Genomic DNA, 27466 nt, shown 5'->3' on the forward strand with positions numbered 1-27466 from the left:
ATGAGAAGCATTATGAGGAGATAATGAAAATAATGTCTCAATTTACTGTGGCACTATTCAGACAAGAAAGGTGCGTGCATGTGGAAACACTGCTAGTAATTTTGCTTTGTGGGGACACTTTACTGGTCCTCACAAGGTGAATCCTCAAACTGAAGATTATAACTTTAAGAAACCCTAACTAGGTTAAGTTTGGTTAAGAGTCCTGGTTTAGACTTAGCCATTTGTTTTGCATGGTTAGATCAAGAGCTAGAGGCTGGGGAAAGCATTATGACAATGAGCGGTCCCCGCAAAGATAGAAGTATGTGTGAGTGCATAGGTGTGTGTGTATCTAAATACTCAAACACCACCACAGAGGAAAAATCCAACAAACATTTTATTAAAAACAAAGAAGTATTGTATTAACTATTAATTTAAAAAAGTCATACAAATGTAATAAACATTATTCAGTAGTAACATTTTTTAAATAAACAGAAGTACCATACATGTTTGAGTCCTGGAGTAAAGTGAAATTTTTAAAAGGAACAACTAGCACTGGTATTGCTGCAGAGCAGAGAGCAAATGAAACAGTTTAGAGATCACAGCACATCAACGGCAGCAGTCAATTGTAGCCTGGAATAGGCGTCACATCCAGTGATAAACAAGAAAACAATACACTTTGGAATGGAAAATGACTTGTCTGGTGGCTTTGGACGGCTTTTGCACCACCATGTGGACAAAAGGAGAAAGTGGACTGCTGTACAGGCTGAAGGAATTGAACGACAGGGTCTGCCTCTGCATGTGGAGGTTAATGTTGAGAATGTGGAGTCAAAATAGTACCTAGGTTAAACATGATCAAAAATGGACTGCACTGCCAGTGTTGCGTTCCTCTGACCAGAGAAGAAACATTTGCATAAGAGGCACAGGTTGAAGTGGAAAAGTTGAAGTAATGACCTCTTGAGTGACTGATGCAGATACACAGTAACTGCAAATGATACATTCATCAAAATTCTAATAATTTCCTTTTCTAATAGTTTAAAAGTTTTTCGTGACATTCATTTCTAAAACAATATTGTTTATATGATTCGAAAACAAAATTCTATCGATATAAATGCAAACTGAGATGGAATAATGAGCGCAAAATAATAACAAATAAAACAGTAGTAATAAAACAAAAGGTTCCAGTTTCTCCAATATGAAATGCCAGAAAATAGAGACATTACAAGGAAATATATCTTCAAATACGTTGAAATTTACAAAAATCAATTCATTTATGTGGCTATACGGAAATAAATACAAACATAAATGAGAATAGAAATAAGAAAATATATATATATATCGTATTTATTTGCTTTAACCAATCATATTGTCGGAGGGGTGGGCGCTTCTCTTGACAGGATGTGAGCGCATATATAGTTCACAGCATTTGTGCACTCTGTTCGCAGTTCACTTTCAAAAACACAAAATCTTCAACGTACACATGCAGCAGAAAGAAGCTAGACAACATTAGTCCTCGCAATGATCCAGCTTCCAGTCGTTCAATGACCCACCAGCTCAACGTATTTCAAAATATATTTCCCTAATGTCTCTATTTCTAATCGATTCTGATTCTGGCTTTCCGTACTCCAGTGGCTCGCCTCTTCTTCATCACGCTCACAACCTCTCAGACTTTATTCCATTCTTTCAGGATCTTTTCTGCGGCATCCAGTGTGCTGTCTTGCTGTTGGATGGAGAGAAGAAGTTCAGTCAAGTGTTTAGAAGGACTTAAATACAAACACATTGACCAATTCCAAACACAAAAAGTTGAACAACCTCTAACATTCTTCTTAGACTAGATTCTTATGAGAATATAGAGTTAATTTTCAGCTCATTATTTCAGAAACCTGTGTTGAGATTTTACCTTGATGAAGCAAAATCGAATGTACTTCTCAAAATCTTTCTTGGACTCGTCTCCAACAAATGCTGTGACTGGGATTGTTGCGAGTTTCTGTTTCAGGAGAGGAGATATAGTGAGCATCAAGTGTGGATGTCCAGCCCACAAAGATGAAATGGGGCCGCGGCGCGTCATCTTGAACGTGTCCATGCCACTGAATGAGCTTACCTTTTCTTTGATCATCCATTTAACAAACTTGTAGTCGTAGGCTTCGTCCTCCATGTGTGACAAGTCCTGGTCTAAAACAAAATAGAATGCATGCTGAATGCAGACAAATTCAAAGCCTGCATCCACTGTGGCCCCTTTGTGGGTCAGTTCGAGACCCCTGCTTGAAATACTTAGGTGTCCTTCCTATTCATATTCAAGTGTCAATGTCGAGGCACTCACTTAGAGCCGTGACATCCACAATCATGAAGTAACCGCCGTCTGGGATCACGGGTGACATGCCAGCCTCCTTTAAGATAGCAGCCATGCGGTCTCTCTTCCCTTCCAGTTCCTCCGCCAGAGAGGTGAAGTAGCAGTCCGGCTGACCCATCAGGGCAAAGTCTCGGAGCAAACCTTGAGCAACTGCCTCCTGTGTGGAAAAAAAGACAGAAAGGGAAAATAACAATCCTATTCCTCAAATGTTCCTTAACAACCAACATGTTTTGCTGACTTGCCTGTAGCGGTGTCGGGCAGGTGTACAGAGTGTTCTGCATGACTGTCTGCAGGTGCTTTATCAAGTGCTCTGGTCCAACTGACCAACCAAGCTGTAAGAGAAAGTAAGTCAAAACTCAAGAATAACCTTGACTCGCCTCCCTTTCCTACCTTCCATCCAGTCACGCTGAAGGTTTTCCCTGCACTGCCGACAGTCACTGTTCTGTCCCACATTCCAGGAAGCGTGGCTGAGCAGAGGAAACACAGGAAATGAAGTTAAATTGTGGTTCAGACTAGCCATTTTCGCCATTATTTTGAAGGTGGAGGTAGAACCAGCGCTTCTAATTTTGTTGCATCAGCATCAGACTATTGGGCGTCAATGAGTTAGGGACTGGCAAAAGTGAGAGGAGAATTTAAGGAGATTTCACATTTTGTGTCACACCCTCTTTTATTTCTTCTCAATAACACTAGTCATGTAATTTTCAAGAATGCTATTTTTCCACATTGTTTTGATTATTAATCTGTGAAAACATGGATTCCACTTCTTTTTTTGGTTTTTTTATGAGACATTTTTTATAGGTCTTTGAAAAGAAGAAATCTAATACGAACTAAAAGGTGTCCAACAAAGTGGTTACGCACCAATCTTGACATGCTGCTGTCCTTTGTAGGTCATCCATTCATACACCTCATCGCTGAAGCACAGGGTGTCGTGTTTGATACAGAGGTCAGCAATCACCTGCAACTCGTCCCGTGTGAAGACCTAAACCAAGAAATAAAGTGAATGGGTCATGAAGTCCAATATGAAATAGTCACTGACTGTGAAGCTCACTTTGCCAATCGGGTTATTGGGGGTGTTGATCAGGATGGCCTTAGTTTTTGAAGTGAATTTACTTGCAAGCTCATCAGGATCAAGAATCCAGTCGGCACTTGTGACTGTTTTCTGTCCAGATTTCTGAAAATAAAACAAACGCACATTAGAGGGGGGGATTGAACATGCCTCTGTATTTTTTTTGTACTTAACAATGAGGGACTAATAAAGGTAAAGTCAAATCTAATGTAATCTCTTCTATTCCGTTCCATTCTAATTTAATCTCATCTAATAATGACATTTCTAATTTTATGTATATTAAAACTATTCTGTCCTCCAGACATTTTTTTCATAACCACGACTCTTTCATTTGTACCAGTAAGAGGGGATTTCGAATTTAAATTTTCACATTTTTGTGAATATGGCTAGAAGATGAAATTGACTGGTCGAGATGCGTCCACTTTTACAAACACTCACTCGGGAGTGGCTCAGAAGTTTGCAGCAGCTTTGTGAATGACACAGGGGGAGCTTGATTTATCCACCACAGCAGACAATGTCACTTCAGTTACTGTTCTTATGCAGAGTTGTGTTTGTGTTCATCACCGAAAGCAAATACCAAAGCTGCTCGGTACTGCTGAGAACTTGTGATGCTGATGTGTGTGTCAGGGACGTGCAGGTGATCACAGCTGTTTCTGACACATGGTTTTGTTTTTGCTGCCGTGATCAATAAATACATTGATGACAACTGCACATTGCTTTTTGTAGATGCTCTCCATCACCCAGCTCTACTGCAACCCAAAATTAGCTAACTATAAATTGCAGGAAGTAGGCTGGAAGAGCAGCATGAGGTCAGGCAGAACATGTGTGTGAACCATTTGCAGCTTACTGGTCTCAGCGGTATCAACACAGGTTTGGCTCCAGCCATCCGCACCATTGGGACATAGCAGTCAAAAAAAGGCTCGATTATGATCACCTGCAGGGAGAAAAAAAAACATCACTAAAGATGTTGTTTAAAAAGTAGCAGAATCTTGACGACGCACTTCATCTCCCTCATCGACAAGACCTTGCATGGTGCTAAACAGTGACCCATAACCTCCGACGGTAACCAGAATTTCTTTAAAGGGGTCAATGGCACGGCCATAAACCTTCCCGTACACCTGGGAGAGAGCCTTCACCAATGACGGATGACCCTGAAACAGCAAGAGACAGTACAAACAGTATACATTAATCCTGATTCACACCTATTCTTTTTCACTTACATTTTGCTTTTCATGGCTAGAAAGCGAGAACACACTTCAGCTGTTGAAAGAATTAAAGGGAACAAGGAAATAGTAAATTAAAACTTACAAAGCCTCGGGTGTATTGGTTCAACTTGTCGACCGATGCAGCCTTAGCCAATGCCTCCTTGATGTAGGAAGGTGGGGGGACGTCTGGATAACCTTGGCCCAGGTTTACTATGGATGGGTCTGCTGCCACTGATGTGAAGGCCACCCTGGATGCACAGTGGGTTCATAAATTGAGGCGTCATGACTGCGCCTCAAAATGCACCTCATGGAAACCACAAAAGGGTTAAGATGATCAAGTTGCTTTGTTCCCGGGAACAATTTTATTTTTGTGCCTCACCTTATTTGCACACTTGATATGATATGAATATGATATTAGACTCTGCAGACGGAACATGTCAACTATCAAAGCATAGATTTTATCCACTGCAGTATTACCTCACTACCCTCTCCCTACATCGACGACTGAGCCTTCTGCAGTGGATCACCTTATCTAACACTCTGCAGTGGAAATGTTTCTATAAAAGTGAATTCTCCAAGAGAAAAACAAGATTTAAATGGTTTTTAAGTGTGTTTGTACAGTAGAAGAGGTAGTATGATGGGTTCTTGTTCTTTGTTTTTTTCTTATATATATATATATTATTTGCTAATCATAACATATATAGATCCAGTCAGAACGTTCAGTTAAGCCATGAATGAAGTCAAGTCTAATTCCTAAAATAAATAAATAAATGACATCAATATGACACCACAAACAAACCCATCTATTGTATGTTATCAATGTAATTATAACTGTGGTGTATTTTGAAGATCAGAGTGACTCACCAAACATTCTTGTCCAGCCCCTCAATTCTTTTGGTGTGAGTGTGTCGTGACATGATTTGCTGCAAACAATGTAAGTGGAGAGGATAAAAAGAAAAAAAACAACATCTATTAAAAAAAAAACATCTCTGGAAGTTGATCTTTTGCCTTAAATAGATCAGGTTGCAGACACTGGAGTAGAACTCATCACAAACACTGCCAACAACACTAATCGCATGACTGAAGATAAAATTCTGTCTTAGTTTCTAACAGCTATTTTCCATAAAGTGAACATTGTTGCCAAACAAAAATGCTGAAACTTAGCAGTCAACCGCCACCCAATGCTATAGAAGGACTCACATGGCAAGTACCGAAGCCTCTCCTGCTTTTCAGATGCACTGAACTTGGAAGCCTGAAGAGGAGCTGTCTGGCGATGTTCATGCTGCAGACAGAGGAATTCAAAACAAGAGGGAATTTGTTATATAGTTGTTGAAACCAGCTGCGTCAGCTCACAACAGGATCCTACTCACACGTCCTGCACTGATACATGTAACATGTAACGTGTCTCTGTTTAAATTGCAATTTTACTTTTGTCTATCAGTATCTAGTTCTTTCATATTTTGTTAATCAGATTGACATACAAATAACTGCTGCTAGCAGTTGTAGCATTCATAGGTGACTAAATACAATAATGTCAACTTCATAAAGGCAATTTAATTTAATTTAATTTAATGTAATTGTTTGCTTTCATGTCAGCAGGAGTTGGACCAACCGCAACTAAGGACATGTGGGTGGGGTAATAACTCATTCAAGCAGATCGAAGCAGAGACAGAGCAGGGGCATAATTTAAGATTTACGGTGCCACAGCAACATACAACACTGATGCTCTCGTTTCATTTTAAACCCATGACATGAACACAAATAGGACCGAACAGTTTCAAAGTAGACTTAGTGATTAAATATAATTTGTGCAAAGGCTTGGCTCAGTATTAAAGTATGTTTTTGTTTTTTGTGTGTTTGTGTTTTTTTTAATGTCTGTGACTGAATCTATGGAGTTTGAGAGTGAATTACTCTTATTTAGTGTGTGTATAAATGCATGGAGTTTTAGTTGTTTGTGTGGTATTCAGTGGGAGATTTTAAGCACATGAGGGAGAAAATAAAAAAGTGCATTGTACAGCGGTTTGCTTTTACCCATTGACTTTCTTTTGTTGTGGGTGTGAACAGTAACAAACTCTAACAGGCTTTGGCAGACGAACTTGAATTGATAGATTAACCTGATTAAAGTTATTTTTGCATTAGCTATGACATTTTATCTGATATGCACAATGTGTTTTTTTCCGTTTAGGTCACCATTTAGTTTATTTGTGTATCTATTCTCATTCTATTTCGTTATTTTCGGGACATACGCAATATTGCAGTTGTAACTAACCGTATATTACGAAAGATGGCGGCAGTGAGCCCTGAGCGTCCTTGTGATCACAGTCGGAGTCATCGTAATAATATGTTTAGAATGAATGAAAAACACTTTAGTAACGTCCGTATCAAAACAAGGATAGCAGACGATTCAGTGCACAAGAACTGTCTCCTATTGTCTCTCAAACTCCTGTGTCATGGCTTGAACGTGGCTTCAAAAGCTGGCACTCACGCGAATCAAGCGAGCCTCTGCCTACGTTTGCGGGTGCTACGCTATCGTCTTATGGTTTGCTCCCACAGCGACATTATACAGACACGTACCGTTCAAGAGACGAGCCAAGCGCCCGGACTAACCTTTGCTTCGTGGCCCGCGTGCCTCGCCGGAGAGAAGCCACCAGGAGGAGATGACGTAGTAGTGTTGCGTTCAGCGTCGGAAAATCAGGCCGTTCAAAGCTGAGTCACCGAGGAGCTTCAAATGTAAACAAATGAATAACAATATATTTATTCTGAGAGTGAGCGATACAGGATAAAGCGGCAAGCGAGTGTTTTTTTAATTGCTTTTCTTTTTTCCCCATTTAGGTAATGGAAAATGACTAAACCGATTCGCGTTGGCATATTTTTGCTCGAACTTAAACTTCAATGACAACACCCCATGGAGCACTGTGGTGTATTTTTTTAACGTTGTTCCTGAACGCCTCAAAAGAGCAGTCATGCGCTGACCTCTTGGGAAACTTCAAACATGGTGACCCAATAATGGGGTGTCTCCTCCGTATTGATCTCATGTTTGAGAGTGTTACGTATACGCCTCGTTTTTCAGTACTTTTTTAAACAATTACTTCCAGTGTATTTCTCAACTTAATCAATGAAAACCTTTCTAAATGGAAAGCAAATAGGAAGAGAAAGTGTTGGGATTAAGATTCATTTTGATCTGTTTGCGACTGTTGCCTCCACCACCTTGTGTTTCTTACACTGCTAATATTCTGTTGTAACTTTGTAACTGAGTAACTGTGTCCCTTTTGTTAATGTTGCTCATATTATGAACACTTCCCATTCCATTGGCGTCGTGTGTTTGGATATACAGTATGTTGAACACACCTCTTATTTGTGTCTGTATTAGCAGCCTATTACCCAGTAATTATCCTTTATAACATAGCTCCTGTTAAGACAATATTTTACCATAGAATGGTCACCGTATATTCATTCTCGACATCACTTATCAGTTATCATCGTATCGTATCGTATCGTATCGTATCGTATCGTATCGTATCGTATCGTATCGTATCGTATCGTATCGTATCGTATCGCATCGTATCGTATCATTGTAATATAACTGTACAATGTACAAATGTACAATGAAAATTTAGAACATTCTGTTTGATGCACAAATTACTCTTACTTACATTTTGGTACATACTCACCATCTTTTTATTTTGAAAAATAAAGCTATGAAGGATAAGACATTTTCGCTTATAATTTCTCATATGTCTACAAGTCTTAATCCACCTAAAATCCAGTTTTATTCTTAATATTAGAAGAAAAAAAAAACAACAAATATTAGTCCTTATATGTCACATGTGTTCCCTGAGGTATTTGAAAGGTGTGACAAACCTTACGTCCATCTCTAGTCAACACCATTTCCACTATGGAAAAGTCCCAAAAATACATTATGATTACATGACAGTTGTGAAAAACAACGCTATCTATGTTTGACTAATGGATGTAAATTTGGGCTCCAAACAGCTTCACATAGGCGCAATATTTAAGTTGCTTCTTCTCGCTAGCAATGTTGTTTAACATGATTTACTGGCTTAAGGAAAGGACATTAAAATCACATTTACCTCTCATCCACTATGTTGCCGACCTGGATAGCTGCACCTCTGTCACATGAATACTCATAATCTTTTTTTTTTTTTTTTCAAATAATTTTCACAATCTCCCGTTTCATAGTAGTGCTGTAGTAATAGAGGTAATGTAAAAGCCCACATTATATCAGAATGCATTCTGATACCAGCAGTACTGAGTTTGGCCCTCCCCAACACTGACAGCCTTTCTTATTTATTTATTTGACGTTTATTTAAACGTATAACAAAGTTTATGTTATTTCTTTACTGTCTCATTGTTGTGCTGTATAGTGAAAATTTATAGGAAGAAAAAATAAAACATTAATTCTAAAATAAAATAAAATAAAAATTCTAGTGATTAGAATGAAATGATGTTTAATTAAATTATTTAAGCTCAGGCACAAAAGTTGAATAATTTATTTGTTTGTTTATTTGCAACAAAAACACAAAAGATGCTGCTGTAGAACTCAAAAAAAGAATGAATGGTTGAAATCCAATCAATAGCTTTTGTAACAGCCACATGGAAAGAACACATGCACTGTTTTAACATGGCATTTCAAATTGACAAGTGATTAATGGTGATTGACTATAATTGTTGCAGTCTTATAAAAGCAGAGTGAGACAGATGGGAGAAGGACGGCGCAAATCATGAAGTGTGAACAGTTAGGCACATTCCTCTTGCAACAGTCAGATGACATGAATTTGGATGAGACAGGCTCATTTGTAGAGTGTGAAAAGAGTGACTTCACAAGTTCTTAAAATCATTAATACCATCATATTTCATCAAACCAAATCCCAAACTCTTAAAGAAGTGTGCCGAAAGAATTTCACCTTGCATCAAAACCCTTCATCTTCACTTGAGTCACAGCAAACGCCTCCTCAGTGAGGTTCTACCATCTTCCATCTTGGTGAAATGGTTTTGTTGTTGAATACATGTTGATTGCTTTAAGAGCCAACATGAAAAAGCATGTGTGCCATTTGGTGGCCTTGATGTTGGCCTTTGTCATACATACCTAAGTGCCCCCTGGCATTTCTAGTCCCCTTGCTCGTGAACCGAAGCAAGGTCCCACTATTGTTCCTCCACCATTTTCCTTTGTTTTCAACAGTGGCACACACTCCTTTCTCTCCTCACCCTACCCTCATGGTTGGCCTAAAAAGCCCCAGCATTAAGGTGTCCCACTGCCCAGGAGTAACTTAAATCTATTCATGGCACGTTCCATTGTTTTCTGGCCCATTGGACTTTTCTCTGCACAATTCAGTTGAAGGAATATGCAGTGAATGAAGTTTTTTGTTTTCTTGTAAGCAGCATTCATTTAAAATTTGCATTTTAAATTTAGAATAGGCAAAATAAATATAAATAAAAACAGTAGAAGAAATTCACCAAAGTAGCAGAGGACGCCGAGATGTTTCAGAGGCGGAATTGAGAGCCATTGCTAAGAATTTTTTGGAGGAAAGAGCTCTTTGAAAAGGAAGTAAATTTGGATTCCAGCTCAACTGCTTTACAAACAATGAAGCGATTGGTTGAACAGTAATGAAAACTCAGTCTTCACTTCCCTTCCTTGAACAAAAAGAAACTTAGGTGTCGAACAGCTGTGGAGTCTGTCGGTGTACACAGAAATAAAACTTGTTCATTTAGTTATATTGCAATACTTTTCCAAATGTATGGAGTCACTCTGACACTGGTGTCTCTACTGGGTCATTTTCACTGCATCAACCTTTGTGTGTGTATGTCCACGTATTCTTTCTCAGGAGCTGTTATCCAGCTTGACACCCGACTGACCTAGTGAGAGGATGAATATGCCGCCACAGACACCTAACATGGAGAGAGTCATTTCATGCAAAACCACCGACCATCCACCACAGTCCACTGTGGGCCCCTGAGCCACCGTTTGAAAACACTTCTGTGATGCACACCGAGGAAGAGAGTCAAACCTAATAGTGTAATAATCATGCATTACATTTGAGAGTAACAGTGGATCAGTAGAGTTCCCCCCTACACCTGAGACGTCCTGGATTTTAGGACAGTCTCTCTCCCTGCCTCTTCAGCTGACTCACTCTCACACCAGCACATTGGACGTGTGTGTGCGCTCGGGTTTCCTCGCCAGTCCACGCCCCTGCTGCTGCTGCGCTGGTCCGCTCGACTCATCATGTTGTGGACGACGGTCGCGTGAATCCTCGCAGAACGTCGCATCGAGCCGTCATCTATAACCAACCAACCAGGTAAATCACTGCACTGCACTTCTGTCGCTACGTGCTCGGTAAAAAAAAACAACGCTGCGTGTGCTGACGACGTTCACCGTTACTTCTCCCGCCATCCATCCCAAAATGCCTACTCGTTCCTCCTTAAACCATCGCTACTTGCTCATACTTCTTTTTCTAGATCATGGATGTCATTTTGACATTTACTCTGATCCACCGACTTTTTCCTTTTTTTCTGTCTGACTAGAAGTGCGACTCTTAAGCTTCACGTTTTTTTCCATACATCCTGCACAAGACAGGGCTCTTTGTACACCGCGGCTGGGTGTGTTCCAAACATGTCTGTTTTTGGATATCTGGGATTCAGACAAATTTCCTGTCAGGAAGGGACAAGGATATGGGTTTAACTCAGCGCCTGACTCATCCACTGGAGGTAGGAATGTTCCAAACAGAAGCCTTGACCCATTGTAGAGGAGCTTCAGAGCCACTAAGTTTGAAAGACACACTCACACCACTTCAGGAAAAAACAACTTTAAGTCTTCTTTACATGTTGCTTATTGTGTGTTTGAAAGTTAGCAACACTCTATAAGCTTGCATGAAGGCTTTCAAACTACTGTAACGTTGATGATCACTTTGATGGTGTCAGGATAATTCCTGATCTCCTGCTGGTTTCCGCTACATGTTAGACAACACGGCTTAGATGAGAGCCGCCACACCATCAGAAAAATGGTCTCTTTTTAAAGATGATCTCTCACGTGATCAAACTTTTGAATCGAAATAGAAACATCTAAACAAACTGATAACACATAGCTCATCATGGTGGTGGACTTGAACGTGACGGTATTCGTAGTGGGGGGAGGCTGCTCTGTTGGAAAAAAAATCACCCTGTACTGGCAGACCACGTGTCAAAGTCAAGGCCCGGGTGCTGAATATGGCCCACCAAGTCATTCTATTCTGTTTAGGTTAGGCGTCCTCGCCACTTTTTCCTGCCCTGACGGTCAGTCCACACCGATCAGATCAGATGTCTTCATATTATTCAGTCAAAAAGCTGTTAATAATGTTTATTGATGTGAACTGCTTAATACTGACAGTAAAACACCACACCACTCAAGTTATAAACAGCTGCTTGGGTTGAAACGTTATACTTTTAATAATGTTGGTAAAGACAATAGACCCTGCATCATTCAAAACATTTTAAATAAGGGTGTCGCGACACAGTCGATTATAATCAACGCAGATGACTAGATGTGTCATCTAGTTGTCACATCGTCGCTTTCTAAATCTTCTTACAAACATACTTTAAAGAATAATTTTGAGCAAATAAATGTTCAACACTCAGACATGCCGGCGTCTTCGTCGCCTGAACCCCATATTCTGAAAAGTGGATTCATTATTAACGTAGTAGCTGGCGACTGGTTGAAAATAGAAATTGTTGCTAGTTAGAACCCTAATTTTAAATAGCAACTCCGGGCAAATATTTTCATAATTGAACAATCAAAACTAAAATACACCTTGTTTGATGGTCATTCTGGCTGATACTGATCCAGCAGAGCCCTCTCTGTTTCTGTTCTGCCTTCCTCTTGAAGAGCATCAGTTGTAAACAGATCAATAAAAATACATTACAACTTGGATTGTGTTGATGGAGTTTTCCACCCTTCCTATAGTAGTAACTTGATCTTTGTTTAAACAACAGTTACAGATGATTGGAATGATTACTGTCTAAATATTTAGCTACACTGTGAATTGGACTCTCAACTTTTAGGCAGAAGGCAAGAAGGGAGCCCTATGTCCAAAAATCCTCTCTAACGCCTGCTGTGCGGGCTATGATGTTTGGGCTCCTGTGATCCGTCATCAAACACCATTTCACGTTCAGATTTCTTCCTACTACGACATAAATATATGCACACTAGGATATATGAGTGAATAAGAAAATAAAAAGAAGTGTTCAACATGAGTTGAACTGGCCCTTCGCTTTTAAGCCGTGGGACAAACATCCTCTCCATCCTGTCTGATGGATGAGCGAGACAGAAGAATCAATAGACAGTTTGTGTGATACACTGGAGTGAATCAAAACGTGATCCCAAACGCCTTCAGGCAGTCCTGCCGATCAGTGATAAACCATTCAGAAATGGCATGTATTTATAGATTTATAACAATCGTTTAACAACATGAATGAATTTGGGTTTTGTACTGCACTTACAACCGTTCCTTTGTTTGGCCTATTTTTGGTTTGTGTTTCTGTGCGAGATGTTTTTGAAGTTTCGACTCACGTAGCGTCCCGTGAAAGAGATTGACTTTGATACAGTCACCCTTCATGTCTCAGCAGGTGTTTTCCCCTCACCACTGCAACAGAGCTCCACTTTTTTTGAGTCACTTTTAAACAGTCGTATTCATTTGTCCGCTAGCCTCCCGGCAAAGTGCTTTCCTGTGGCGAATTACTCCGAATTATGAACTCAACTTTTGACTTGAAACTCACTTTTTATCTGCACTCTAATCTGCACGATCAATTTCCGCAGCCTGCAGGATTTCACGCTGCTTTGTTTGCTCAACATTGATCCTCTTTCTTGCGTGTGGCCAGTGTGTCAAAACAGAATTGGGCTTTCAAACCTCTCCCAAATTTCCCGACGTCACCTTTTGAAAGCCACAGGATGACCTTTGACGCAGCATAGAAAGGCCACCGCGAGAGCCAGCAGGAAAATAACACCAGCAGATGAAAAGCATTCTACTGTTGGCTTTGAGTGTGATTTGTTATTAGAAACTGTGAATTACTGAGTCTTCAGTTCATTTAGAAAAAGTGATGACAGTCTTCCAACTTTGCCCTGCATTCCTTCTTCAGTAAACAGCAACATCTAAATAGTTACGTGAGAACAAGCATTTATGTTGCGGGAGAAGGTTGTTAGTGATGAAGAAAATCTGTTTGCTCTCTGTTTATACTCAGCAAATACCTCAGAGGACGTAACAGGGTCAGACTTTTGGTTCTAATGCGCTGAGATGTGGATCCCAGCACCCCTGCGGCAGACACCATCAGTTTGGAAGAGACAAAAGAGCATAAGACTAATAGCTCTGATGCCTTCTGCACACTCCTATGCCACTGTGGCTATTGGCTAATGTTTAGAATCCCTGTTTTACATGGATTGACTTGCAATAATTCTGTGAAGGCCTGAACCACCACGCTAAATGTTTGTGCGTTTCATTGATATTGTGATGTCAGCTTACACATGCTCACTCGCAAAGAGAACAGTTGACCTGCTTTTTCCAGATTTCCCAAGTGCCTGATCAAGGATGGTAAATGCCCAATGATCTTATCTCCCCTGGGGAGCCTTAGTCACGCCCATCTCCTTCCTCCTCATGGGACCTAAATTCACAAAAAATAGGGAAAAGGGACTCAATGGAGAGATAAGAGTTATTTTCTCATCTAGCTTGAAATATGCCTCACATATGATGCCTGTGAATTTGAATGAAATGCCGTGAGAGCACTGCTTTTGTGACATGTAGTAGGGAACTATAGAACTTCAGCGAGTGGCAGTTCCCGTCATTTAGTTGTCATTATGGTGTGACCTTCTTACATGTACTTTTTTTTTTTTTCCCACATTTTGTTGTGATGTTTCTGCCAAGGTTATGATAGTTTGGGATTTTTCATTAGTTTTCATTTTTATTTCATTTTGAATTTTTGTCTTTCAAATTCTGTTAAGGTGAAGGTGAAGGCTTCAGTTTAGATAGACGAATTTGAGGATGAGCCGCCCGACAGTTGCTGGGACACTGTATTATGTGTGTGATGTGCTGCATCAAGATCATGGAGCTACTCCACAGACACAACAGTCAATGCCAGATCATTATCATGTGTGGGGTCTCAGACCGATGCTGGAATTGTGAAAGATTTTGAAAATGCTCATGGGAGTGGCTGCACGATTTCTGACAAAATGATCACTGCGATTGATTTGATCAATATACTGTAGTCAGTTTTTAATCACAGGCATTCTTGATCTATTGCTTTACATAAACAAAATGAATCTATAAAGATAACTAATAAAATAAAACAGTCATAAACAACAATAATAATAATACAGAAGACAATGAAGTTTTTGTAATTGCAAAATAATAAACCCATATACAAGATGTAGGTAGTCGATCCTCACAGATGAGGATTATTTTCAAAGTTTCAAGGGACTCTGGATCATATTTTCATTGGTTTTCAAATAAGAGTTGGCTGTATCTTCTTACTGTAGTGACTCCTGGTCGAGTGTCCTGCTTCAGTCAGTATCTTAATTCAAAGAAAACACAGTTGAGTTACAAGCTGAAGGCAGCTCGCCATGGATAATGACTATTAACAAAACAGCAAGGAAATCAAAGCTAGCAACAACACAACAACCATAGCATTTGTCAATGCTAATGAGAAAGAAAAAAATAATAATTAAAGAAATATTATGGCACCCCACCGGACAGACTAACGTCATTTAATGGTTTAATACAGCAAGGAATGAGCTTTACTAACCTGTCGTTGTATCTTATTTGGATACAACATTATTTGATTTTCCGTAGATTGTATGGAGTGTTGCAATATTTATTAGATAGTCAGAATATTATTATACTGAATGTAGCCAAACAAACCCTCTTACTCCGGCAACATTGGCTGGCCAGTTCATGTTACTCCTTAGACCCTGTGCAGTCTGTGTTTCATCTCAGGTCTGAGCATCATGGCACAGAAAAAGCCAACACATGCGACCTCTGATCTGAACATGTGATCAGGGGTTGAATGTCTTGAGGAGGTCCAGGAGTTTTGGGCTCTGCAAGATTCTCCCCAGAGTTTTTGTAGCATTAGGGTGATTCGCGATTCAAATCGATTTCGATTTGGTTTGGGATTTTTCAGCCAATTTTTAACAGTGTCGCATTATTAAAAATACGACTCCTTGCATTCTGGTTCAAACTCCAGGGCGTTCCACACGCAGTAGAAAAAAAAACACATTAAACAATGGAATCAGGCCAAATGATTCAGATTGATTAATCAATGTTTTTAAGCCAGTTCTATCGGTTTGTACCGCGCCATCCCATCTGGCATATCATTTTGGCATTTCAGCTTCACCGCTCGAGACACCCAGACAGACTCAACTCAACCTGGAGCAGTTTTTAAGGCACTTAACGCCCTACAGTACTTGCAAAAACACAGGAAATGAGTCGGATGACTGGTATGTTAGCATTTTTTAGGTTACTACTCTGTGCTCTTCTATGCCTCATTGCCTTTCAGAATATGAAAACATACTGTACCAGGGTGTTCCATATCTGGCCTTTGTGTCCTTAGACCCTAAAGTACCGTCACCTTCACCTTCTTCTGCCGCTTATCCGGGGTCGGGTCGCGGAGGCAGCATTCGGACCAAGGGAGCCCAAACTTCCCGATCCGCACAAACCTCCTCCAGCTCTTCCCGGGGGATCCCGAGGCGTTCCCAGGCCAGACCGGAGACATAACCTCTCCAGTGAGTCCTGAGTCTTCCCCGGGGTCTCCTCCCGGTAGGACATGCCCGGAAAACTTCCTCAAGGAGGCGTCCAGGGTGCATCCGGATCAGATGCCCGAGCCACCTCAACTGGTTCCTCTCGATGTGGAAGAGCAGCGGAAAGTACCGAAAATAAAATAGAACTGGAACCCTGAACCCTAATAGCCAACCCGCGGTTTAGTATCTCATTTTGACACTTTTGTACGAGACCAGTTTGGCCAACGCAGTCTTGGCCTCTGGCTGGTTTTCATTGGAGCAAGTTTTCTTTAATGAGAAAACACATTTAGTCCACCTGACCAGCGATCAAGCTTGCTGTGTGTGTGCTTGTACAAGACAATGTGTTAGTTAAAACAAAAATGGCTCTGTCATACTGGAGTGTAATATGAATGGTAATTATTTGCTGCACTACTGTTATTACTTGACTCGTATTTCCTTCTGGCTGTGTGGCGTTACATTGTATGAAATTGTCCACTGCTTCTATGCAGATTGGAGGCTCATTCTATCGTCTTTGTTTTCAGCCATCATGATCCCTGTAATGGAATTCCGGCAGTTCTCGGAGCAGCAGCCCGCATTCAGAGTCCTTAAGCCGTGGTGGGACGTCTTCACTGACTATCTCTCTGTAATCATGCTCATGATTGGTGTTTTCGGGTGTACCCTTCAGGTCAGTACCATTCATTGTGTGCTCATATAAAAAACATGTATGCTTTCCCTACAACACTACGGTCTTTTAGTAGCGACAGTCAGCAGCAGGCATTTGTTGCTGTGACATTGCTTCCTTGTGAATTGGCGAAAGTCCAGAACGACTATTTCACAACCTCTACAACCCTGACTGTGTGTTCAGCAAAGGGTTCAGTCAGGCTAGAAAGAGTTTTCTAGTGGAAACGTTCCCCCCCTCCGGCGCTCTGAGACAAATGCGATATTGAACTTGACTAATAGGCTTTACTTGAAGTGTTCAATGGGATGGATTCAGATACCTGGAGAAGATCAAAGTTTGAAATAGCATGCAACATATTAATATTACACACCAAACCATTGTTTTGACCTCAGCTCTCAAAGACACCATTTTGCCACCAAAGATGCAGCTATACTTTTACAATACCGGTACTTATGGCAACCTCCTGCCCCCCCCTCAAAAAAAAAAAAACTTTTCCATGAGCTGAGCATAAACATAACATTACGTAAAAGACCCCTTTCCTGCATTGCGTGTCAGCGTGACACCAAAGTCTGAAGAACTCTTGTTCATGTGTTTGAAACATATTTTTAATTTAAAAAACTCTGAATAATGACATTAGTACTTACTAAGACAGAGTTGTTGGTTTTATTAGTTCAAGCAGCTCTACAACCCCAATACATTGTGTATTATTAATAGTCAGTGTCAAAATTGGGGGTGCACTGATGTCCATTTTTTGTCCATTGCATATTCTTTCTTTTCTTCACAACTAAATTATTTTTTTTTTTAAATTAATTACACAAACCTGTAAAGTAGCAATACAAAATAGCAATGGATGAAAACAATTGAAAACTTTTAAAGCAAAATAATGCAAAAGGCAAACTGACAGACCACTTCTCTTTTCAACAACTAGATGTCCAGGTGCGCTATTAGCTGCTGAAAGCTTCGGTCTTCAACAGCAGAACACGGCTGTTTGTCCAAAACGGTAAACTCTATTGGTTTCACCTGAGGTTTGCTCCGGTTAGCTTTCGTCCGTTAGCCTCGGTGCAGTGATTTGAGGCCCAGTGTCTCATCAAATACGTAGTTGTGAAGTTTTTTGGTGGTTTCGCTACTGACCAAGCGGGTGCACATGTTGCAGAATGCAGTCCAGTTGTCATTTTCCTTGTCGGAGATGTGTTACCAAATGTCCACCATTGAGGCCGGCTGGTTCACTAACAGCAGCGGGTGGCTGAGTCTGCAGCATCACAACAAGTAGCGTGATTCTCTGGAGAAATGCCCGTGACAGTTTTGATTTGACGTTGTTTCATCACGATTTACAATTCATCATGATGACGTCATAAATGACATATTTGTCTGCCGATCGATCGGTGCAGCCCTAAACATAACACATATCGGCAATGTGGCAATCCTGTTCAGCTTCACTTCAGGTAGGCATCTGAGCCTGTCGTGGTCCGGGCAGTTCCACGTTCAGAGGACTGACTCACTCTAAAGCTGAAAATCCAAGAATACTTTAAGCCATATTTATACAAAATAATATACATTTGTAAGAGCTTTACCAAAAATAAATGAATAAAATAAGCTGAAACCTGGCGACATGTCAATGCAGATTTGAGATATTTACTCTATATAGAAAACAAAGGGAGAGTGACTTAGTGCTTTTGGCTGAACTCTCAGCATTGACTGCACTGCTGCATTTTCTCAACCTTTGCAAAATAACAACGACACTTGCAGCAGTGAAGGGAGAAACGTCCTCTATTAGCAGTAAAAGAAGGGTTTTGGTCCGGGAAATACTTTATATCCTTTAATGATGTAAAGTAATTTCAATTGTGATGTTTAATGTTCAATTTTAGTCCGTATTTCCCTGACTACCATCTTCATTATTAGGGCTGTGAATTGGCTGGAGTATGAATGACAATAATATATGTTGGGATACTGTGCGTATGCTTATTTATTGTAATATTTGTTAGCAAGATCTTTTATTGATTATTATTTAAGAAAGAAACAATCCAAAAAAATTACTAATGTTCATTCCAACGTTGTCGCATCCACATTGGTTTGTACAGCTTTGATCGCTGATTTAAATACAGGCCAAGATAAACTGATTCTGGGTTAGCCGTCAGCTGCAATACTATATTTGCCCTGTCATTCTTATGTTGTGTTCCATGTGTGTTTGTCTCCAGTGTGGCACACCATCGTAGTGTTAGCTGTCACTGACTTCCCAACCTGGCCTTGAACTCTCTTGACACTCTTTCTCTCGCTGTAATTTAAACGTTCTTAGAAGAATGAATGCAGCACTGAACAATGACTTTGCGACAGTACTTTACTTCACCTGAAAAGACTCGTTCACTGCATCAAAAGGCTGCTGGGATGTGAACAAGTGCATGGCAGAGAGAGCAACTTTAGCTGAGAACATGGGAGAACCGGAGCACGTGGTTCCATTGTTTGACTTTTTTTGGATTAAAAAGAAGCCAGTACAGTAATTTTGGCATTATTTTTGTACGCTAGGTGGAGTCATGTGCTATTCTAGGATTAATGAACACCACATAACTATTTTATATGTAGTATTTATATTTGTTTTCATGCTTCATTTCAGGTGATGCAGGACAAAATCATATGCCTCCCTCACCAGACATCCTCTGAAAATACGTGTGATTTGGAAGTCAAGTCACAGTCACAGATGCAAATAAATATTTCAGCCGTACCGAGAGAAATGACCGGCCTGAAGACCGACTTGGACCTTCAGCAGTACAGCTTCATAAATCAGATGTGCTACGAGAGAGCCCTCCATTGGTACGCTAAGTACTTCCCCTATTTGGTTCTCATACACACAATGGTTTTCATGGTGTGCAGCAACTTTTGGTTCAAATTTCCGGGTTCGAGTTCCAAAATCGAGCATTTCATCTCAATGCTCGGCAAGTGCTTTGACTCTCCCTGGACTACAAGAGCTTTATCTGAGGTCTCAGGGGAGAACCCTGAAGAAAACGAACACAAAAAGAGTCTCTTGTCCCACATCCCAGTGTCACCTGGAGACGGTGGTTTGGAGAAGACACAGTCACTTCGGTCTATTCCAGAAAGGATTGTCGCCGACAAACCGACTGCTAGTGTTCTGGATAAAAAGGAAGGGGAACAAGCCAAAGCTCTTTTTGAGAAAGTGAAAAAGTTCCGTTTGCATGTGGAGGAGGGCGATATTCTCTACATCATGTATGTGCGGCAAACAGTTTTCAAGGTGTTCAAATTCCTACTAATCATAGCGTACAATAGCTCTCTAGTCAATCAAGTTCGGAACAAAGTGTGCTGTGAGGTGGAGATTCAGGACATGACGGGCTATCGAGAATTTGTGTGCAACCACACCATGGCTCACCTTTTCTCCAAGCTCTCCTACTGCTACTTGTGCCTTGTTGCTCTCTACGGTGTAACAAGCCTCTATACTTCCTACTGGCTCTTCTATCGGTCGCTGAAAGAGTACTCCTTCGAGTACGTTCGGCAGGAGACGGGCATCAATGACATTCCTGACGTGAAGAACGACTTTGCCTTTATGCTGCACATGATCGATCAGTACGACCCTCTCTATTCCAAGAGATTTGCGGTTTTTCTGTCTGAGGTCAGCGAGAACAAATTGAAGCAGCTCAACTTGAACCACGAGTGGACTGCTGACAAGCTGCGTCAGAGGCTGCAAGTCAACGGCCACAACAGGCTGGAGCTCCAGCTCTTCATGCTCCCTGGTTTACCGGATACCGTCTTCGAGCTGACAGAGCTTCAGTCGCTCAAACTGGAGATCATCAACAACGTGACCATACCCGCTGCCATCTCCCAGCTGGAAGACCTGCAGGAGCTGTCTCTTTGCCAATGCTCTTTAAAGTTGCACACAACAGCTACGTCCTTCCTCAAAGAAAACCTCAAGGTGCTTCGGGTGAAGTTTGATGACAGCCGTGAGTTCCCCACCTGGATGTATTGTTTGAGAAACTTGGAAGAACTTTATCTCACAGGGTCCCTCTGCCCTGATGCGTCCAAGAATATAATTCTGGAGTCCTTGCGAGAGATGAAGTGTTTGAAAACCCTCTCGCTGAAAAGTAACTTGACTAAAATCCCGCAGTCTATCGTGGACGTCTCCAGCCATCTGCAGAGGCTCTACCTGAACAATGATGGGACCAAGCTTGTGATGCTGAATAATCTGAAGAAGATGACCAACCTGACGGAGCTGGAGATAGTGCGCAGCGACCTGGAACGCATTCCACACGCAATATTCAGCCTGACAAGTCTGCAAGAGCTAGACCTGAAGGAAAACAACATCCGCTCAATAGAGGAGATCATCAGTTTTCAGCATCTAAGGAAGCTCACGTGTCTGAAACTATGGCACAACAGTGTGATGTACATACCAGAGCATATCAAAAAGCTCAGTAGCCTTGAGAGGCTTTACTTTAGCCACAACAAGATTGAGATTCTCCCCTCACACTTGTTCCTGTGTAACAAGCTGCGATATCTGGACCTGTCTTACAACGACATCCGATTCATTCCTCCTGAAATTGGAGTCCTTCAGAGTCTGCAGTATTTTTCAGTCAACTGTAACAAAATTGAAAATCTGCCAGATGAGCTTTTCTTTTGTAAAAAACTAAAAACACTGAAACTGGGCAAAAACTCTCTGTCCATACTCTCACCAAAGATTTCTTATCTCAGTCAGCTGACGCACTTGGAGCTCAAAGGGAACCACTTTGAGGTCCTGCCACGTGAGTTGGGTTTCTGCGGCGCTCTGAAGCGCAGCGCTCTGATGGTTGAAGATGCGCTGTTTGAGACGCTGCCCTCAGACGTCAGGGAGCAGATGAAGGCAGAGTAGCAGGTATATTCCACTCTACGCCAGGGGTGACAAAGTCACTCACATAATGGGTGGTCGTTTTAAAATGAGTCCAAGTCACGGGCTGAACAACACAGATGTTATTGAAGAAGCTTTCACAGGGAATAAGAGTTCAAAGAGAATGCGATGTCAATCTCTGAATGCCTAGAGGCTAACTTTGTATAAAGCTCAGATACAAATTGTGTCTTCATTTGCCACCAACTCCACCTTGTAACTCACAGTTTTTTCACCTTGAAGCACAAACGTCTTGATTAAAAAAAAAAACAAAACAGAAAAATCTCACCCATCATGGTATTGTGGGATATGAGGTCAACATTGATGGTGCATTTTTTAAGAACTTTAGTCTCAGAGAATTTCATTTTAAGCCATTTACATGGTCAGAATATTTCTTTTAATGGTAATGTTTGTGATCTGTAGCTTTGAGTGCCAAAAATTAAGAATGTATCTTTGCCAAGTGCACTTCAGGATATGAAGACTGTAAACTATTTCAGCCTTAAGTCAGGTTTCTGGTGTCTTTGAACAGATACTAACATGATTATGCTGAAACTACTGCATGATTTCTCAACATTTCTTCACTTGAAGTAGATTTGCCATGTCAATATAGGAATCAACTATTAAATTCATCACATTCATGAGTCAACTCGTCATAGCGTCATGGCTCTCTCTGTAGTAAGCTGAGGCTACAAGACCATCGTGACCTAAAATGTCAAACGTGTGGGACCATTTCGCAAAGGACACATGTTAAAGAAGACATACAGTTCGTTTCAAATTTTGAGCTATTATATGGTATGGTTTAAAATTCAAATATGAAGTTTCAAAACAACATTCAACACTACATTACACATTAACATGCACTTTCTTGCCATTTAATAACTATTTTAATAACCATTCTAGTAACTGTTTTTATTTAATACTACAATCTGCGAACCACATGTTGGCTTGTTCATCAACTTGTGCATATGTCATATGCCGTCTAGTCAACTAATCATGAAGATAGTCTATCAAAAAAGTTGTTGGCTGCTAACATGAAGTCAGTCCTGCTGCTATTGTGCGTATTTAAATATGGTCAGCTTTAATAACCTTTATGAACAGGAGAGATGCAGAGACATATGGGAGACATAATGGGTTGGGTACTTATTTAGGGAGCATTTATTATCATAAATAAACTGTATATTCTTATGTGAATTTGTAGTGTAAAGTATGTCTTGTTAAGCCAATGACCAGGGAATTCAATCCAAAAAAACACCAAAATTAGTGACCAAGTTGTGTTTTAATTTTGCTTCGTAGAAGTCATGCTGCTGAAGAATCAATTTGAGGATAAGTATTTAATATCTAAAAATAGTTGCATAAAAAAACAGCACTCCTCTGTTCACATCTGGGTTAACAGGATAGACTCGTCCAGACAAAGAGGTGTAATCTTCACATGTCTAAGCAATGAGGCGAGGTTGACGGATGTCAAACTGCTAACCAGAGCTTTTAATGTAGCTCATCTGTGTTAAAGAGGACAGTGAACATATGTATGTGCTGTTGAACTGTTTTGATGTCATAAAGTTTTGGTTTTTTTAAATTTCTGCTGTATTCTCTGCTTCAGAGATGTCATGTCAAAAACTAGGTATATGTCAATTATAAACAGACCAGGCCATGTAGTGCGTATATTATGTAGTACTGAATAATGGTATTTTGAAGTAGTCTAGATACTTGGTAGAATTCCTGAAGCATGTTGCTTCATTCTCCTGTAGAATCCTCTGGGAATAACAGTTTACTGGGATCTACACCCTTAAAAATTAAGAGTGTATTTCCAGCCTTACGACACTGATCTGTGCGATCTGTCGCAGTCTGTGGTGTCATATACTTGCCTCGTCTTTCTGTAATATTCTGTTTTGCTGTAATGCTTTATGGCTTCATATCTTTTGTCGTAGAGAATTTCCTCAGTTTTTTTTTTTTTTTAAGCAATAAAATACACGATATCGCTGTTCTGCACTGAGGTTTAACCAAAAATAGTATTGCCTCGCACTTTGTTTTGCACTTTTGTTGTACTTGTTATTGCTTCAAGGAAATATAGCCATTGGATGTGTGGAGTGCGTCAATAAGTCTGCAAAATCATGTAAACAAACACCCTCCAGCTCCTCTATAAAGGTCATCTATTCAGGGTGGAACCCACAAATCCTGTTAATGTACATGGCTTCATGTGCTGAACTGTTCCTGACAATACGCAGATACATATTCATGCTAGAATAAGGCTCAGTACTGGGACACTTAATAAAGGAGGCGCAGGTGTCCACGCACAACTTCCAACATGAGCTTTACAGGCTTCTCCTTTTAGCTCAGTTAGTTACTTGTATGACACTGGCGCTCGTGTTTAAACTGAAAAGGGGCATTGAAACGTAACCAGCGAGTGTTTTAGCCTGAATGTATGTAAGAAGGAAGGACCTCTGAATCTGTAAACCTCAGGCAATATACACAAATTGGTTTTCTATTGGATCCTCTGTTGCACTTGCAGATTTTATAAATGAGTTTATCATTTTAAAGAAGCATGTGATTGATATTGTAATTCAAGGTTTTGTAAAGCGATTAAAAATATTAAAATATATCTTGGCATCTGTTGTTTTTTTTTATCCTGGTGCTCAGGGAAAGTTTTGACTTCTCTCATTCAGGACCGATAGTTAAATTTGAATCCTTCAGCTTCAGCTCTTTTAATGACATCAATGGCATTCATCCAGCTACGAGCCTTCTTTGCACTGTTCCATGTAGTTGGTAAATATTAGTCTTGGAGCAGGACATGTAGCTCATGGCATGTCACATCACATGTTCAGCCTTTCTCTTTGGATGTCTTTAAAGAGCGCATGAAAAGAACAAGCTTAGGTTAATTCTACATCTGCATATGAACCAAAAAAGCTACTTCATTTTCAATATTCAAATGACATGAAACGGTCGAGCATCACACTTCAGAAACGCGTGTTTGGCTTTGAAACAGTCTTTGCTTGCTCTTGCGCGCCATCTACTGGCGGGACAGCGTAAAGGTTCGAATCACGGCAAACGGTCTGGTAATAGTCAAAGAAAACGTTCCGCCTTCTGTCCAGAAGACTATGTGAGTTCTGGTGAACTGTTACCAAGATTTGACTTTGTCAGATGACTAACTATGAAATAGAGAGTGTTTGCAAGTTGCGCTTTCTATAGCTTTTGTTTCTTTGTGAAGAACTACATTTAACAGTATTTCTAAAAAAGGAAAACCGCATGACTTCATCATTCCGTGGAAAGATAAAGTCATGCGGTTTTCAGTTCTGGAACCGCATACATTGTGTGTGCGGTATTGACCACTAGATGGAGGCAAACTACACCACATCAACACTCACTGGCGGGACAAGTTAGGTTTTGGGAACATTTCTTTCAAGTCAACGTCGATGAAATGACTGACGTCGCCTACCAACAACTTTGTACACACACACACACCCCATTAGAGACACAAACATGCAGACGAGATGGTGAGGAAGGGGAGATGGAAATGCCTTCCTGGAAATGGGACCATATCCAGGGTCATGTAAAGGTCAAATGCCTGTAGGACATGAACCCAAATAGTGGGCACCCAAGAATGGCAGCCCTGTCATCACCACCAAATGGCCAAATCTGTACAATTTTACTCCGTATTCAAGACACACGTCTCTGTCTATAATTTACAAAAGAAGTCTACATATGTGAGGGGAAGGAGACTGACATTTCCTAAGTGCTTTTTGTTTTTGCCATGGGCAGAATGGAGTCTTTTGCTTAGCATCATATGGAAGAAAGTTTCAAGAAGTCGCAGGAATAAACACAAGATCCAGTATTGAAATGAAGAGAGCAGAAGTGAACAAAAGTACATGCTTCATGCTGAGGAGACGATGAGGTTCTGACTCCTGTGATCTCTGACTTTTCTCCTGGTGCTGATGAAGATGATTGGCTGCAGGTGTGCTGATGCTTGACTCTCATCAGGTGTGTGACATCTTCAGCGATCCACTCCAGAGGAAATTCGACAATAATCAACCAGGTTGAGTCGAAAACTTTTGGGGCCTAATCGTACTAAAACATGTCGGCGAATATCTCAGAATGAGGTCAAAGCTCAGGGTGAAGATCACTGTAAAGTGGCCCAGAACAATATGAGTCGATGGTGGTCGACCAGACGCACCACCGTATGAGACACTCTAAATGTGACCTCACCCAAGAGAAACAGATTTTGTCCCGACTTGGACTGTTCCTTATGATATAGTTCATCAATTACTTTTTCAACATATATTGAAAATTATCCTCTTTTCATAGTTTGTATTAGTTTGTATTACTTGAATAATGTATCCTGCTGATTGGTTCAATTAAATTACTTTTTTAAGCTTTCTTAACCATTCTTCATCACTTTCTCTTATTTCAAAACAGAAGGTCAGTGCAGAGCGCTGTCATAAAATCTACTGTATATCAACGCAGCCTAGTACTAGCATATTAAGTTCAAAGCACTTTGAAGAAGAACCTTTAAGGTTTTGCAGTTGCCAGAAAAATACCTGAAGCCAGAGTGGTTGACGTTCACAGTTTCATTTTTCTGTCGTGTTTATTGATGTTAAATTTAGAAGCACCTAAAATGACTTCTTGAGTTTTCAAGCTTCAGCTACTTCACACTGGGATCACAGTCCTTTGTCAGTTGTTTCATAATAATCATAGCAATAATAATAATAATAGTATTTATGATTATAATAAAACAAAATACAATGCAATTATTTTTCAGGTATAGCCACAGACTAAACTCACCCTTGCTTGGTTTTGTTTCCATGTAATTCATATGCCGGCTGAATCAGGTCTCTGTATTGAGAAAAATGGTAGCATTCCCTGCCTACAGCGTTTTGAGTGTGTGTGCTCTGCAAATTTGGCACATTAGCGATTCAAATGAAAGCTATTTTCAGCCGGCTCAGTCAATAGGGCTACGGCAACACTTAATCTGGTGAAGGCAGCACTATCTGATGAAATGCTCTTAATTGTAGCCCCGGAGTTAATAGTTAACGTTCCAACTTACTCTGCATGAAATTGTGCCTGTTAGTAAGCACCAAGGTGTTTGGAATCGGTGCGAGAGCGGGTGTTGATGTTATCCCAGAATCTAAAGATTAACATCTACACACTGTGACAGAGAGAACTTTTGAATTAATGCAGGAGAAACTCATGGAAACAGCACCTTGTGTTAATGTACAGCCACAGAGCGAGTGTTTGCCTGCCTGGACAAGAGGGCCCAGTTACCCTGAATATGCATCGTGTGATCCTTTCCGCCGTGTCGACTGGTGGAAAGTGTGCTTTATTTGAACCGCCTGAAATTCATGAGGTGAGTGGACAGAGTTCTAATCTGCACAACAGATGGCACTGGTCATATTTGTTAAAAGGAAATGACTAAATGCAACCAGACGCTGATCATGGGATTCTACAACAGCTGCTGATGGAGTTTCACATCCAAAACAGTCCCATTTCATTTAGAGTGGAATTATTTAAATGGTGCAGTTGTCCCCTATACATGACTCAATTCAACTCACTGCAATGTTGCCGCACAACAATAACAACTAACCAGTCAGT

General features: G+C 40.5%; 2 protein-coding genes across 4 annotated transcripts; one reads left to right on the forward strand and one right to left on the reverse strand.

The window, feature by feature from the left end:
* Positions 1-355: 355 nt before the first annotated feature.
* On the reverse strand, positions 356-7313 carry LOC128748948 (kynurenine--oxoglutarate transaminase 3-like). Of its 2 annotated transcripts, none has more exons than XM_053848063.1 (14): positions 7205-7313; positions 5798-5879; positions 5462-5520; positions 4701-4845; positions 4394-4543; positions 4240-4326; positions 3375-3497; positions 3185-3305; positions 2717-2793; positions 2569-2658; positions 2297-2483; positions 2078-2148; positions 1877-1963; positions 356-1696 (listed from the first exon to the last, which is right to left on the reverse strand). In XM_053848063.1, exons 2-14 carry the CDS (start codon positions 5876-5878, stop codon positions 1640-1642), a joined length of 1335 nt encoding a protein of 444 aa, XP_053704038.1. In that variant the 5' UTR covers position 5879; positions 7205-7313; the 3' UTR covers positions 356-1639. The 2 variants fall into 2 exon arrangements, with proteins under 2 accessions (XP_053704038.1, XP_053704045.1); XM_053848070.1 differs by having other exon boundaries at positions 7172-7269.
* A 3448-nt stretch (positions 7314-10761) lies between these two features.
* Positions 10762-24453, forward strand: lrrc8c (leucine rich repeat containing 8 VRAC subunit C). Of its 2 annotated transcripts, none has more exons than XM_053848050.1 (3): positions 10762-10911; positions 16892-17034; positions 19637-24453. In XM_053848050.1, the coding sequence occupies exons 2-3, from the start codon at positions 16897-16899 to the stop codon at positions 21872-21874; spliced, it is 2376 nt and encodes a 791-aa protein (XP_053704025.1). In that variant the 5' UTR covers positions 10762-10911; positions 16892-16896; the 3' UTR covers positions 21875-24453. The 2 variants fall into 2 exon arrangements, with proteins under 2 accessions (XP_053704025.1, XP_053704017.1); XM_053848042.1 differs by lacking the exon at positions 10762-10911 and adding an exon at positions 16233-16355.
* The last annotated feature ends 3013 nt before the right edge of the window (positions 24454-27466 follow it).

This window comes from Synchiropus splendidus, chromosome 1 (genome assembly GCF_027744825.2).
Source record: "Synchiropus splendidus isolate RoL2022-P1 chromosome 1, RoL_Sspl_1.0, whole genome shotgun sequence".
In the NCBI taxonomy this organism is placed as follows: domain Eukaryota; kingdom Metazoa; phylum Chordata; class Actinopteri; order Syngnathiformes; family Callionymidae; genus Synchiropus; species Synchiropus splendidus.